At 42.1% G+C, this 14,950-nt stretch overlaps 1 protein-coding gene across 9 annotated transcripts in view; it reads left to right on the top strand.

The window, feature by feature from the left end:
* The window catches only part of ERBIN (erbb2 interacting protein), a 96,316-nt gene that overhangs the window by 21,499 nt on the left and 59,867 nt on the right, over positions 1 to 14,950 (top strand). For all 9 annotated transcript variants that reach the window (XM_058680175.1, XM_058680178.1, XM_058680176.1 and 6 more), the window contains exons 2-4: positions 8,886 to 8,933; positions 11,076 to 11,273; positions 12,419 to 12,536. In XM_058680175.1, the coding sequence (XP_058536158.1) occupies positions 11,085 to 11,273; positions 12,419 to 12,536 (307 nt within the window). In that variant the 5' untranslated portion in view covers positions 8,886 to 8,933; positions 11,076 to 11,084. The remainder of the gene's footprint in view (positions 1 to 8,885; positions 8,934 to 11,075; positions 11,274 to 12,418; positions 12,537 to 14,950) is intronic.

Raw genomic sequence — 14,950 nt, 5'->3', positions numbered from 1 at the left:
GAGCAAAATCAGTCTTCAAAACAAGGCAGATATTTCCTAACAAGGATGCCTTTAGTCAGTTAATTACTCAAACTTGGTGATGTCAGTTGAGAAATGTCTCTCTGATGGCTCTGGGACCTGCCTGGGTGCAGCTAGTTCTTGCTTGGTTGAGCTCTCGGGTGGGTGCAGTTAGATGGCTGCCCGAGCTGCCTTCCTCACACCATGGTGGTTGATGTACTTGCTCATCAGGGGCTGTGAGCCCAGGTACTTACTGGCTGGGTTCCAACAGGCAGGAGACTGCAGGGAAAGGGGGAAGGCCTGAGCAGGAACTGTTACCCTTCAGCGCAGTCCTGGAAGTCCTGTCACTTGTGTTTTCTCTCGCAGTGCTCATTCTGAGTGGGAGCCACCTCTGGAGGAGAGTGTAAAAGAGCTTGTGGGAAGGTTTGAATGACTGCATGCCTCATACTGTAAACAGTGGAATCTCAGTAGTTAGAGATTAGAATCTAAAATCAGTGATTGGAAAGTGTTGTGGTGAGCACCATCAATCTCAGGACCAACCACAGTTTTCTTTAGGCTCTGGAAAAAGGTTATTATTTCCTACACTGAATTTGAAATGAAGTACATTTGCTGTGTTTAAGACATCTTACATGAAAATAAGGTTAAATACTTGAAACAGTGTTAATTAGGCAAGGTGAGATTATCAGATCGTGAGAGGCTCTCTAGAAGAAACAACATCACCATCTCAAACTCATTTTGTGACCTACAGTTACCAACGAATAAGAAGTTCAAGTAGACTTGCACTACTACTTTTTTTTCTTAATCTATTTTTTATTGGAGATTCAGATGTATATAGAGGAGGACAGAGAGGAAGATCTTCTGTCCGCTGATTCACTCCTCAAACGGCCTCAACAGCTGGAACTGTGCCGATCTGAAGCTGGGAGCCCAGAGCCTCTTCTGGGTCTGCCACGTGGGTGCAGGGTCCCAAGGCTTTGGGCCGTCCTCAACTGCTTTCCCAGGCCACAAGCAGGGAGCTGGATGGGAAGTTGGGCTGCCCGGGTTAGAACAGGTGCCCATATGGGATCCTGGTGCGTGCAAGGTGAGGACTTGCAAATTACATAATCTAATGCAATATGAAGACTGTGCTGTAAGGTGGAAAACATTTTTTTTTTTTTATGAAACGAATAGTTGGGGATACGGTCTGGGGAAACAAGTGAATTTGGAAATGTGGGGGAGACTGGATTCAAGTGTGAACTTTATCGTCATCCTGGCATAGAAGTTCACTGTTGTGTTGATTTTGTTACCCTTTCTGTGAAGTGTATGCATGATCAGCTACAGAGATGTTTTAAGAATTTAGTAAGTAATATGTCATGAAATAAATGATGAACAAATTTTTGCTGATTGTCTTCTTTTGCTTTTGACTTCCTACTGTGCAAAATGCTACCTGTGTTGACTCAGTAATATTAATGCTACTTGTTTTGACTCAGTAATATTAATGCTTTCTACAGTGGTAGTTATCTGATTGATCTGTCTGAAGTGATGGTACTGAGCCATTCTTGCTTTTAAAAACTTTTGTTTTAAGATTTATTTTTATTGAAAATCCAGCTTTACAAAGAGAAGGAGAGACAGGGAGAGACAAATCTTCCATCTGTTGGTTCACTCCATAAATGGCTGTAATGAGCAGAGCTGAGTTCATCCGCCAATCTGAAGCCAGGAGCCAGGAACCTCAGCTTCGTTCTGGCCTCTGGTATGCCTGCAGGATCCCAAAGCTTGTGACCATCCTCCACTGCTTTCCCAGGCCACACACAGGGAGCTGGGTGGGAAGTGGAGCAGGCCGGATCCAAACTACTGTCCCTGTGGGATGCTAGTACTTGGCATTGAAAGATTGGGCTGCTGAGCCACTGTACTGTCCCCCTAAAAGTCTTAGCAAACTGGTTACCATTTAAACTTCCTGCTAACCATTCTAACCTCATTTCTGTATATTTTAAAATCTGCCTCCACCTATCTAATTTCATTTACTAGCAACTATTTTTCTCCCTCCCTACACGGAGCTAGTCTACCTCTTGGTTTGTTTACTTTGCTGGCTTATATATGTGTTTTTCTGTATGCTTTTTTTCAAATTTGTGTTCTTATTGATGGTTGTGTCATATTTATACTGTGAATATTTGTTTCTATGTTTTATTTAGAAGTAGAAACTCCTTGAGGCAGCAAACATGACATCTTCCTAATTGTGACTCAGCAAATATTTGTTTCTCGTACTATCACTTGCATCTAGCATCAGAAAATCAAATATGGTTATTAAACAATTGACTGATGCTATTTAGGCATACAGGTTTGACTTTGTTGTGCCTGTCCACCCTAAACAGTAGTAGCTCTAGGGCTGCTGTGGAGTACTGCTCGGGACAGCAGCAGCCCACGTTGGAGTCCTGGCTGCTCTGCTTCCAGTCCAGCTCCTTGGTCATATCCGTGAGAAAATGCATGTTGGCCAAAGAACTTTGGCCACTGGCGTCCCTTTGGGAGACATGGGTAGAAATCCTGGCTCCTGGCTGTTAACCTGGGTCAGGGCTGGCTGTTGTGGACTTTGAGGGAATGAATTTGAAAATGAAAGATACCTCTTTTTGCCAAATAAATGAATAAAATAAAACCACCACATGAACAGTAAGTCTGAGCTGATTGTGGTGAACAAGACTGCAACAATCACAGATCCTGTAGAGATCTCAACTTTGAAATGCAAGTGCCCTTCTCAAAAGAATAGGCATTATATTTTGAGAATGGGTCAGAAGATGGAGACAGGGTGTTTGCAAAGCAATTGACACCAATTTCATTTATTTGAACTTCTAGATTTTCATCCCTGAAGTTTCTGTGTTGGTAAAGTGTGAGATAGGACTCCTTGGATGAAAGTAACAGAAACAAGTAACAGTTATGTAATAAAAAGGATGTGGTAGTATCGCCTGGGAAGTAGGCTACAGTGCAGCTCTTAGAGTGGAAAGCTAGAAAGCCAATAGAAATTCAGGACCACAACGCTTCTATTTCTCTCTTCAGATGGGTATTCTGTTTCTGTGTTCATATGCTGAGAGGGAAGTAACTCCACAGATCCTGGCTTGAGATGTTAACGTTTTGTAAATGTAGTAACACACTTCGCTATTGGTCTGTCATGGGGAAAGAGGAAATGATTGACTAGCTTGAGTAAATCGCTCATCTCTTGCAGTCTGCTGCAGTCAAGCCAGCCATGTTACCTGCTACTGACATGAACCATAGAGAAGATGGCCACTATTTTGAGCAGGTTGCTTTTGCACAACTAACTGTGCTTATTGCAAAGCAAAGCTATGCATGCATCAGTGGTCTATAGTTGGAAACAAATTCTCCTGCAGCCTAAATTGTACATAACTTTATTAAAGACTTTTTTCATAAATAGTTATGGTATTTAAGACCGGACAAAGGCAGATAATCATTAACAGTATGCAAAAATTTTTAATCTCCAAAGTCAGAAAGCTACTCTAAAACCCAGAAAATGCTTTTTTGATGATCTGAGCAGGGAAAGTTTATTTAGGCTGAGGAGACATTTCCCCATTTAGCATGTTGTTTAACAGGTTTTCACAAGTCAGCTGTGATGTTTAGGAAATGAAATGAAAAATCTCAGAATTATCCGTCTGAAGTAAGACAATCTAGAGAAGGAATTGTTTTGTGGAAGGACACCATCTTATTGGTGTCACTTTCAAATCTACAATGCCTGTCATACTGGCAATAGATTTTTGAGTCTGGTCCCAAAGCTCTCTGGGTTTATGCAACTCAAGTCTTTGCAGAAGAACAGGAGGAAGAAGAGAACATAAAACATGATTTTTTTTTTCCATGCCACAAGGTTTTGTCATGATGGCTGGCTGTCAGTGACAGCAAATCCTTCCTCCTGGGAGCTAAGAGGAAGTTTCTCAAAACCAGAAAGGAAAGGTGTTTTCCCCTTCCTCTAAAACAACAATGAAGCATTCTTTATGAGAACAACGTAGTTTTTAAAAAAGTAAAAGAATATCCTGCATTTTTAGAAAACTGTACTGTCACCACACATGTGTCATCAGCATTGAGCATTCACTTCACTTGGCATCTCCAGTTTCTGCAGGGCTGTCCCCATCTTGGTCAGCAGCAGCTTTTCTGAGGGTACCTGCTCTTCTAGTTTTCAAGGTCCTTTCTGGCTTGGGTTTTGGCTCTTGAGGAGCTGCTTTAGCAGAAAGCCTTGGGAATCTTTGTGCTTTATCCTTATCTTTGTTAGCATCCCCTTTGGTCTTTCTCTTGGGAATGCTGGTGGCAGCTGTAAGTTGTGGGTGCAGGGCTGCAGCATGGGCTTTGGTCTGATGGGATCATTCTCACATCTCTAATATTTGGACAAAAGATTTGCTGTATGGAATTGTGGTACATTATCTCAGAGTACAGTAGGGGAGCAATGTAAATTGGTTGACTGGTCATAAGATATCTGTTATGTTCCCTTGAAAAACATCCTTACCTGGGGCCTGATACAATGGCCCAGTTGCTAAATCCTTGCCTTGCACACACCAGGATTCCATGTGGATGCCGGTTTGAGTCCTGGAAGCTCCACACCCATCCAGCTCCCTGTTTGTGGCCTGGGAAAGCAGTCAAGGATGTTCCAGAGTATTGGGACCCTACACCCATATGGGAGACTGGAAAGAAGCTCCTAACCTCCCGGCTTGAATTGGCTCAGCTCAGCTCCGGCTGTTGCGGTCATTTGAGGAATGAACCAGCAGATGGAAGATCTTTCTCTTTGTAAATCTGACTTTCCAATAAAATAATTTTTAAAATGTAAGTAAAAATGGTTGAGCAATATCCCCTAAAAAATCCCTATAAATTTTAGAATGTTTCTTATCCGTCATTCATGCCTTTTTATACAGAAAAGCATGTATTTTTCTAAGAGAAGATGCAGTATTATCATGTTGGTCCTTGAGACTTTGAGAAATTTTGTAAGATGCCCTTAAATTCATGGAAAATCATTGGTATGATTTGCAGCCATTAACCAAAAAACGATTTCATTTTGTAAGGCAGAGAGAGGATGGATGACGGGAGAAGGAGAGACTCCTACCATTCAGTGGTTCACTCTCAACATAGAAAAGCCAGGCTGAAACACAGTGAAGCTAGGAACCAGAAACTCAGTCCCAGTCTTCCCAAGTGTTTGTACCAGGAACACGAGGACCTGGGCCATTACCCACAGCCATCTCAGGCACATTGGCAGGAAGCTGAATGGGAAGTAGTCCAGCCAAGATGTGAACTGCACTTCCCTATGGTGTGTGGGTACCCACACTGTGGCTTAATTTGCTGCATCACAGTGCCCATCCCTGTAACTTCCAGTCTTTTATTATTTGTTTTTTTATTGGAAAGTCAGAATTACAGAGAGAAGGAGAGACAAAGAACTTACATCCACTGGCAGTTGACATTTGTGCAGTTGACAGGATGATATGTGAAGGTTTAGATACTTCAGGACAGTAATGAAAGCTCAATATATTTACTTAATGATTTTGTTGGAAAGGCAGATCTACAGCCAGAGAGAAAGACAGAAAGATGTTTGTCCACTGTTCCACTGCCCAGGTGGCTACAATGGCCAGAGCTGTGCTGACCTGAAACCAGGAGCTTCCTCGGGTCTCTTCTGTGGGCGCGGAAGCCCAAGGATTTGAGCCATCCTCTACTGCTTTCTCAGTTCTTAGGGAGTTAGATGGGAAGTGAAGCCGCCTGGACATGAATGCTGCTGGTGCAGGTGCAGCTTTGCCCACTGCACGAGCCCTGTCTAGACTGTGATCACTCTCCTGCAGTCCTACACCTTTAGGATGTAGCTCATGATGACCAGTAACCATGTCATCATCTAAATGAAGTCCAGGCACTGATAAGGCTCCTCATCACTATTTGTAATCCAGGAAATGCGAAAGAGAAACAATGAGGTGGTGCAGGGCCCGGCTCAATAGTGTAGTGGTTAAAGTCCTCGCTTTTTTGCATACCTGGGATTTCATATGGTCACTGATTCTAATCCTGGCGGTCCTGCTTCCCATCCAGCTCCCTGCTTGTGACCTGGGAAAGCAGTTGAGGATGGCCCAAAGCCTTGGGATCCTGCACCCGCATGGGAGACCCGGAAGAGCTCCTGGCTCCTGGCTTCAGATTGGCTCAGCTCCAGCTGTTGTGGCTCACTTGGGGAGTGAACCATCGGACGAAAGATCTTCCTCTCTGTCTCTCCTCCTCTCTGTATATCCGCCTTTCAATAAAAATAAATATATACATCTTTAACCCCCCCCCCCAAAAAACAATGAGGTGGTACAGCACACCCAGTACAGAGAGGCTAACATCTTACTAGGAGATGAATTTAGTTCATAGTCCTGGTGGCTGAAAGTCTAGATGTGGTGGCCACATGGATTTGTTCTTTATTGAGGCCTAAGAGTGGATGGCATCGTGCTGAGAATACAAGTGAGAGAGATTGCATTGCCAGTTAGGTTTTGGGTTTTCCAGCAGTGTGTTCATTTCTGACCTATCTTATTCCCTTCCAAGGGTATGTCCCCAATGACCTAAGGGTCCTGGCACACATACCAGACCCCACCTTTTAACATCACCACGCTGGAAACAAAGCTTCCGATATATAAACTCTTAGGGAAAAAACCACATGCAAACCATAACGTTAACTATGTTCTTGTTTTTGGCAATATGATCAGTGGTTTCTACATCAATGGCCAGTAACGGTGCTGAATCCTCTTTCCCAGCAGCTCTCCCTGTTGCTCTGTGCATCTGCAATTGCTTACTCAGGACCCGGCTCAGTATCTTTGTGATATTTCAGATCAAGGTTTTAAACGCAACTTTCTCATTTTCTTCCGAAGCTTACTCTTTTACTTTACCGGCAGTTCCATTCTATCAGACTATTTCATTGTCTGTGGAAACACATTGTATAATAAAATGCCTAGTTTTTGTAGTCCAGTAATTTTTGTGTATGTGGTGTGTAATGTGTAGAATTTACGGTGAAGTCTTAAATAACTCAGTAACCATGAGTGATTTAACATAGACAGATAACCATATTTAGAGTGACTATAGCATTTTGAAACATTTATGGCTGTCAGCCTGATTTTTTTTTTTTTAAGAAAAATATCTGTATGCTTTTTATTAAGATCACTGTTTTGGGTTTTAGCTTGTTTTGTTGTGGAATGTATTGACTGCAAGTTTAGAAAGCCTAGAAATGGTTTAAGCAAATAAGGGATTTACTGTTCTCCCATGCCAGGACATCCTGGAGTAGGCGTGGTTAGCCTTGTTTCAACTGCTGGGCAGTGCTGTCACTGCTCCCAGCTCATTAGATCGGCCTTAACATTTTGCAGGCGTTTAATCCTCATACTTGTTTATGGAGGAGGCTTGTTGAAGCACAGGAACTGCTGTGCAGATTAAAGTTTAAAAAATAGGAGGCAAGTAGTGCCGGACGCCTTCACTACCGTTGATCAGCGAAAAAAATGCTCTCCCAGAGTCAGCCCCCATCGCACCTCAAGACAAACTTGTAGGTTTTGTACAGGTCTTTGATCTTACTTGTGTTACCTTGTCTACTCTTTCGGGTCTGAAAAGCTCAAAGTTGAGAAATTAGCTAAACCCATTACTGCTTTTGAATGGTCAAGGTTCTTAATGGAAAATAAACCCGCTAAGCAGTTAATAGCGCCTACCATATAGAACCATCAAACACTGAAGTTTAGGGGCAGCCTTTACTTGGCTTAATGTAAAGCTGCAACATTGGCATGCAGTGAGGTGCCGGCTTGAGTCCCAGCCGTTAGACTTTGCATCCAGCTCTCTGCTAATGACCCTAAGATGTCCGAGTGTTTGGGGCTCTGCTGCCCGTTTGGAGGACCTAGAAAGACGCTCCTGACTTGGGCCTGGTTCAGTGCTGGCTGTTGCAGACCTCTGAGGAGTAAGTCAGCAAGTGGAAGATTTCTCTGTGTGTGTCTCTGTCTGTAACTCTTTGAACATACGCATTTTTTAAAAAAAATCCTGAGACTTAGGAATTGGTGACTAGAGTTTATTTTGTATGAAAAATTTTATTCTCAGTAAATCACTATTATGTGAAAAAAATCTTAATTCTAAATATATAGATGGTGGCTGTTAGCAGATTACAAATGTTTGAGGAAAGTCCGTTATTAAGAAGCTAACCATTTATTTGAGTTAGCACGTTTGTGTGAATGTTTGATTTGTTTGAAAAGATTCACACTAAGAGAGGGAGAGACAGCTGGAGAGAGCGGAGTGAGTCGTCCATGTCCTGGAGCCTCAGATGGCGGTCTCCCGTGTGGGTGCTCGTCCCAGGCACTTGGGCCTTACTCGGCTGCTTCCCAGGCACATGGAGCAAAAGTAGAGCAGCAGAGACTTGTCATATGGGACGCCAGTGTCAGGTAGCACCTTTATGTGCTATACCGCAACAGGCCTCTGGTTGGTTGGTGTCTGTGTGTTGTTTTTAAATGTATTGATCTGCAAGATAACGGAGAAAAAGAGAGAGGAAAGATCTTCTGTCCACTGATTTACTCCCAAAATGTCTGCAGCAGCTGGGTGTGAGCCAGACATGAGCCAGGAGACTGGAACCCCTCCTGTGTCACCCCCTGGGGCTGCAGGGACCCCGGCTGCCTCTGAGGGTGCCCCTTAGAAGAAAGCTGAATTGCAAGTGGAGCCAGGACTTGAGCCTAGCCTCTGATGGGAGATGCGGGAACCTTAAGTGGCATCCTGACCGGGCACCAAATGCACCCAGATGCGTGTTTTGTCTTGCTGTTTGTTCTCTACTGTTTTCAGCTTGCAGTGATCAGATTTCCAGAATTTTATCTTTTGATGTAATTCAGAATTTGTAGAGATGTTCTCTTGCAGTCATGCAGCTCGATCTTTATTGTTAATTTTGGTTCTCATTTTGCTTTCCACAGAATGTTGGCTCAATTAAGAAACACTAGGGAGAGCAAGCTAATCCAGTGGTAAGTAGCTTTAATTCCTTTGGTTACGAAGTTTTCAGCTTATTTTGGTGCCCCTTTTCTGGATTTTTTTTTTCTCCTTCCAATGTGATTAGAAGATTCTAAGACTACAGTGCTACTTTTGAATTTTTTAAAAGGATTTATTTGTTGATCTGAAAGGCAGAATTAGAGCTCTTCCATCTAATGGTTTACTTTCCAAATGGATAGGGCTGGGCTAGGCTCGAAGCTGGCAGCTTTTTCTAGGTCTCCCATTTGGATGAAAAAAATGTTTATTTTTGTTTGAAAGTCAGAGTTAAAGAGGGAGAAGTAGAGATGAGAGAGAGCTCTTCCATGAGTTGCAACACAACTGACACACACAGGCTCCTTTAAAGCCAGGAGCCAGGAGCTTCTTCAGGTCTGTCATGTGGGCACAAGGGCTGAAACACTTGGGCCATCTTCGTTGCTTTTCCAGAACATTATCTGCTCTCATCCTCCCCTGCTTTCTCAGGCCATAAGCGGAGAGCTGGATGGGAAGTGGAGCATCAGGGACACGAACCAGAACCACAGGCAGAGGCTTAACGTGCTATGCCGTGGTGCTAGACTGTGATTTGATTTAAATTTGATTAAACTTTAACAATAAGCTTAAATTTGCCACATGTATCTATTGATTTCCATATTGGACAGAGCAGATAGAATTCTTCCCATTGTTCTTAAGTGTCCTCCTAAACTCAGTTGTATTCTTAAAATGTCTAGAATAAGAATTGTTACATTCATTGACTTGGACTTTGTAAAAAATCATCTCTTAAAGCTTACAAGTATAAACTAAATTCTCTCTGTAGCAATTAAATTCTTGTTTATTAGATGAACTATTTATTCTGATTTAAAACTTGCCTTTGTATAAATATGTTGGCCAGCATGATGGCTCAGTGACTGATCCTTGCCTTGCCTTGCATGTGCTGGGATCCCAAACTGAACACTTTTAAGGCTTGTAAGCTCTTTATCAAAAATTATAAAGCCACCGTTAACTACTGAAAATGTACTTGAAATACACAGAAATTTTCATGTGGGAAAATCATAGGAAAGTTAAAGGGTGTTGATCTACTGATGGATGATAAGGAAGACCTTAATGCATCTTTGTATTTTTGGTTCCTACTCAGAATTGCACATAATTACAAACTTAATTAACTGATGAAACTTTTAGATGCAGCAATTAAAGAAAAATGTTTATTATGTTAGAGTTTTTTTGGTGAAGAGCCAGGAAGCAGGGACTGTTGCTGTGGCTTTGTGGGTAAAGCTGTCACCTGTGGTCCCAGCATCCCATAGAGGCGCTGAATCTGGCCCTGGCTGATCTACTTCCAATCCAGCTCCCTGTTGATGCACCCGGGGAAGTAGCAGATGATGGTCCCTTCACCCACATGGGAGGACCCGGAAGAAGCTCTAGACTGTTGGCTTCAGAGTGTTCCAGCTCTAAATGGTGTGGACTTTTGGAGAGTGAACTAGCAGGCAGAGCTATTTCTGTGTTTCTCTCTCTGTAACTCTTTCATGTAAATACGTTTTAAAAACCAAAAAAAGAAAAAATTAAAGAAAAAGATTACAAACAAGAAAGAAAATTTTAAAAACAAAAAAGCAGACCTTTCTCGTTTTCTGTAGAAGCATAGATACTTAATTCACAGATTGCACAATATCAAAGTACTTGAGTATAATTTGAAATCCAGCAGAAAAGTCTGTTGGCCAGCATGATGGCTCAGTGACTGATCCTTGCCTTGCCTTGCATGTGCTGGGATCCCAAACTGGCACTGGTTCATATCTTGGCTTCTCCATTTGCCATCCAGCTCCCTACTTGTGGCCTGGGAAAGCAGTAGAGAATGGCCCAAAGCCTTGAGGGACCCTGCAGCCAGATGGGAGGCCCTAAGGAAGTTCCTGGCTCCTAGCTTAGGATCAGCTCAGCTTTGGCCATTTCAGCCACTTGGGGAGTGAATCACCTGGTGAAAGAATTTTCTCCCTCTCTGGATCTGACTTTCCAATAAAAATAAATAAATCTTTAAAAATTGATATGAGTGTTAAAGCAATCTTAGATGAGTTCCATCTGATTTGCCATACATGGAGTGATTTCTGAAGCTTTGTTATGTCTGTTTTAACTAGAGCTTTTTAATGTGAATGTTGCAGTGTCTAAAAATGACTACAAAGCGAAGTTTGTTTGTGCGGTTGGTCCCGTGTCGCTGTCTTCGAGGGGAGGAGGAGGCTGTCACGAGCCTGGATTATTCCCACTGCAGTTTGGAACAAGTTCCCAAAGAGATTTTTACTTTTGAAAAAACTTTGGAAGAACTATATTTAGATGCTAATCAAATTGAAGAACTTCCAAAGGTATGTCAGTGCTGTCTTTCAAGAGTCATGCTTTTCTGTTTCCTGTAGGATCTTCCTAATGTTATCATAATACTGCCCATATGTGTTTATGTAGTTGCTTTCTTTCATTTTATCATGTAATCTTATCTTAACATGTGTAACAGTTCACATTTTCAAAATGTAAATTTTAAACTGTCTTTCCAAGTTTTAATTGACTAGATAGCTGTACAAATTAAATTAGCATTGTTTCTGTAATTCCATTTATATTATAGCCATTAAGGTAGTGAGACGATACAGTTTGTATAGCAGTGGATTTAACCAGGCAACTGGAGTTAGTACTTACTTCTTCCAGTTTTCATAAGAATTGATAGTTGGTGTTTATTATTATAATTGAAGATAATTTTTTAAAATCACCACATCATAATTCTGTTAAACAGTATTTGGTGGAAGATTGTGTCTCACCGCACTTAGCAGGCTCTTTCTGGGGACTGGTTCCTGAGAGCTCCCGTGTCTGAAATCCAGTCACTGGGAGGAGCACAGTGGTTTGTTGCCATGAAATGCTCATCATCAAGTTTTTGTGTGTAATTAATTTTGAGGCAATAAAAACATAGATTACCAGCTCATTCGGCTTTTCAAACAAACAGAGAATAATTTTTTTAGTGTATGTCTCTTTCAACGTAAAGCATATTCCAATACTGAAAATAATACATATAATAAAAAGTTCCTGTTTACTTGAAATTCCAATTTTATTGGGAATCCTACATCTACATAGATAGAAACATGCTTGTTGGCACATGGCCTTTTTTTCTTGAAGTACTTATTTTAGTTTGACTGTATGTACATGCTAGGTGTTAGTGTACAAAAGGTTTTTTACTGTGTCGTTAGCAAGGGATTTATGTTCCTTAGCCGGCTCTACTAAGTAATTTTGCTTAGAGTGGAAGTATGAAGACTGCAGATCAGTATGCATGTTTGAGTTGTTTCCAGTTCCATTAACACCATAACCAAAATAATGCACCATCTTTTCTGGTATTTATGTAGTTCTTATTCATTCAGTTTTAATGTGATTAATAATATTTATTTGTGTAAGAGGTAGTGTATGAAATATTTAAGGTAACTGAACAGATACTGAAGATCATTTCTTCCCTTTTTTTTTTTTGTTTCATTAGCAACTTTTTAACTGTCAGTCTCTACACAAGCTGAGTTTACCGGACAATGATTTAACCACATTACCAGCATCCATTGCGAATCTTATTAATCTCAGGGAACTGGATGTCAGCAAAAATGGTAAGGTTTTTTTTCCTCCTAAACATGATTCATTATTACGATTTCTTTTGTTACCATAAAGGAGCATGCATTTTAAAAGTAGCTTCTCAAGTTAGCTTTTCTAGGAACAAGTCCATTTTATATAAATGTTAAGCTATTTTAGCCATTTTAAAGGTTTCTAATCGCTTATATCAAATAAAAACCTTGGTTTAGAATTTTTTACACAAATATAAAATCCATAATAGTTTGAAGCAGATAGATATTGTGTAAGTTCTTTTTTTTTTTTCTGTTGTTAGCTAGTCAGCATGCTGCACAGTGGATCTCTCTTGAACTCACTCCTAACTGAAGTTGTGTGCCCTTTGACTAACATGTACAGATCTTCCAACCCCTCCCCTGCTAGGCCAGGGCTAGCCGCCATTCTACTCTCTGCTTCTTTGAGTTTGTCTATGAAATTCCATACGAAAATGAGATAATATAGCATTTGTCTTTCTGTTCTGGGTTAATTTCACTTAAAATGTCTTCTAGGTTCACCCATTTTGTCACAATGACAGGAATTTTTTGTTTTTTAAAGGCTGAATAGTATTATGATTGTGTTATATACTACATGTTCTTTTCTTCCTCCTTTAAAAAAATACTTATTTTTATGAGCGACATCTCCCATTTGCTGATTCACTACTCAGATGTGCACAGTAGCCGGGACTGAGCCTGGCTGCAGCCAGGAAGCTGGCACTCAATCTGGGTCTGTGTGTGACTATCAGTGACTTAGTCCCTGCTGTCTGCCAGAGTGTGCGTACACATAATGCTGGAAACAGAAGAGGAGCCAGAACTGGAGCTAACCCACTCTGATATGGGATGGCAACATTCCAAGCAACGTGTGAACTATATCACACCTAGAACCTAGTTTCTTTATCAGTTGTGACTTGAGTTGATTCCATTATCTTTCTGTGTGAAAAATACAGGTATCTCTTTAAAATGTTGTTTTGAATTCTTTTAGTTATTTGTTTATTCATGGCATAGATACACCGTAGTTTCTTTGTAAAATTACGAGATTAGTATTGTGAAAATGTATGTTAAGCTGCCAGCATCCTATCCAAAGCACTGGTTCCAGTCCTGGCTACACTACTGCTGGTCTGTGCAGGATGCTTCTGAAAGAGGTGGAGAAAGGCCCAGGTGCTTGGTCCCTGCTCCCTATGTGGGTAGGTTGTGTGGGGCTCCTGGTTTCCGGGTTCAGCCTGATCCAACTTCAGCTATTGTCGTCATTTTGGGAGTAAATCAATGGATGGAAGAAATGTGTGTGTGTGTGTGTCTGACATTGTCAGATATATCTGTTTTTTTTTTTAAAGATTTATTTATTTTGGGCCCGGCGGCGTGGTCTAGCGGCTAAAGTCCTCGCCTTGAAAGCCCCGGGATCCCATATGGGCGCCGGTTCTAATCCCGGCTGCTCCACTTCCCATCCAGCTCCCTGCTTGTGGCCTGGGAAAGCAGTTGAGGACGGCCCAATGCTTTGGGACACTGCACCCGCGTGGGAGACCCGGAAGAGGTTCCAGGTTCCCGGCATCGGATCGGCGCGCATCGGCCCGTTGCGGCTCACTTGGGGAGTGAATCATCGGACGGAAGATCTTCCTCTCTGTCTCTCCTCCTCTGTGTATATCTGGCTGTAATAAAATGAATAAATCTTTAAAAAAAAAAAAGATTTATTTATTTTTATTACAAAGGCAGATATACAGAGAGGAGGAGAGACAGAGAGGAAGAGCTTCCGTCCGATGATTCACTCCCCAAGTGACCGCAACGGCTGGTGCTGTGCTGAAGCCGGGAACCAGGAACCTCTTATGGGTCTCCCACGTAGGTGCAGAGTCCCAAAGCTTTGGGCCATCCTTGACTGCTTTCCCAGGCCCCAAGCAGGGAGCTGGATGGGAAGTGGAGCTGCCGGGATTAGAACCGGCGCCCATATGGGATCCCGGGGTGTTCAAGGCGAGGACTTTAGTCACTAGGCCATGCCGCCGGGCCCTGTCAGATATATCTTAAATAAACAAGGGGCCTGACACCGTCAGGTTAATCATCCACCTGTGGTTGCTGGCATCCCTTCTGGACTCCGGTTCAAGTTCTGCCTGATGCACTTCCAGTCCACCTCTCAGCTAATGCCTGGGAAAGCAATGGAAAATGACTCTGGTGCTTGGGCTCTGCACCCTTGTGGCAGACCTGCCAGAACCTTCTGGTCCGCAACGTCGCACCTGCTCACCTGTGGCTTTTGCACCGTTTTGGGAAGTGAACTAAAAGACAGAATATCTCTCTCTGTTCTCTCTCTTTCCTTCCCTATATGTGTAACTCTGGCTTTCAAATAAAATAAATCTTTAAAAACTATGTAGGTAGAAATTGTGAGACTAGGCATTTTGCATAGTGTAATTAGAATGCCTGACTGCAACTCCTAGGTCTCC

This window comes from Ochotona princeps, chromosome 23 (assembly GCF_030435755.1).
Source record: "Ochotona princeps isolate mOchPri1 chromosome 23, mOchPri1.hap1, whole genome shotgun sequence".
In the NCBI taxonomy this organism is placed as follows: Eukaryota; Metazoa; Chordata; class Mammalia; order Lagomorpha; family Ochotonidae; genus Ochotona; species Ochotona princeps.
Note: the sequence above shows the minus strand (reverse complement) of the source record. Positions and strands in the feature narration are given on the sequence as shown.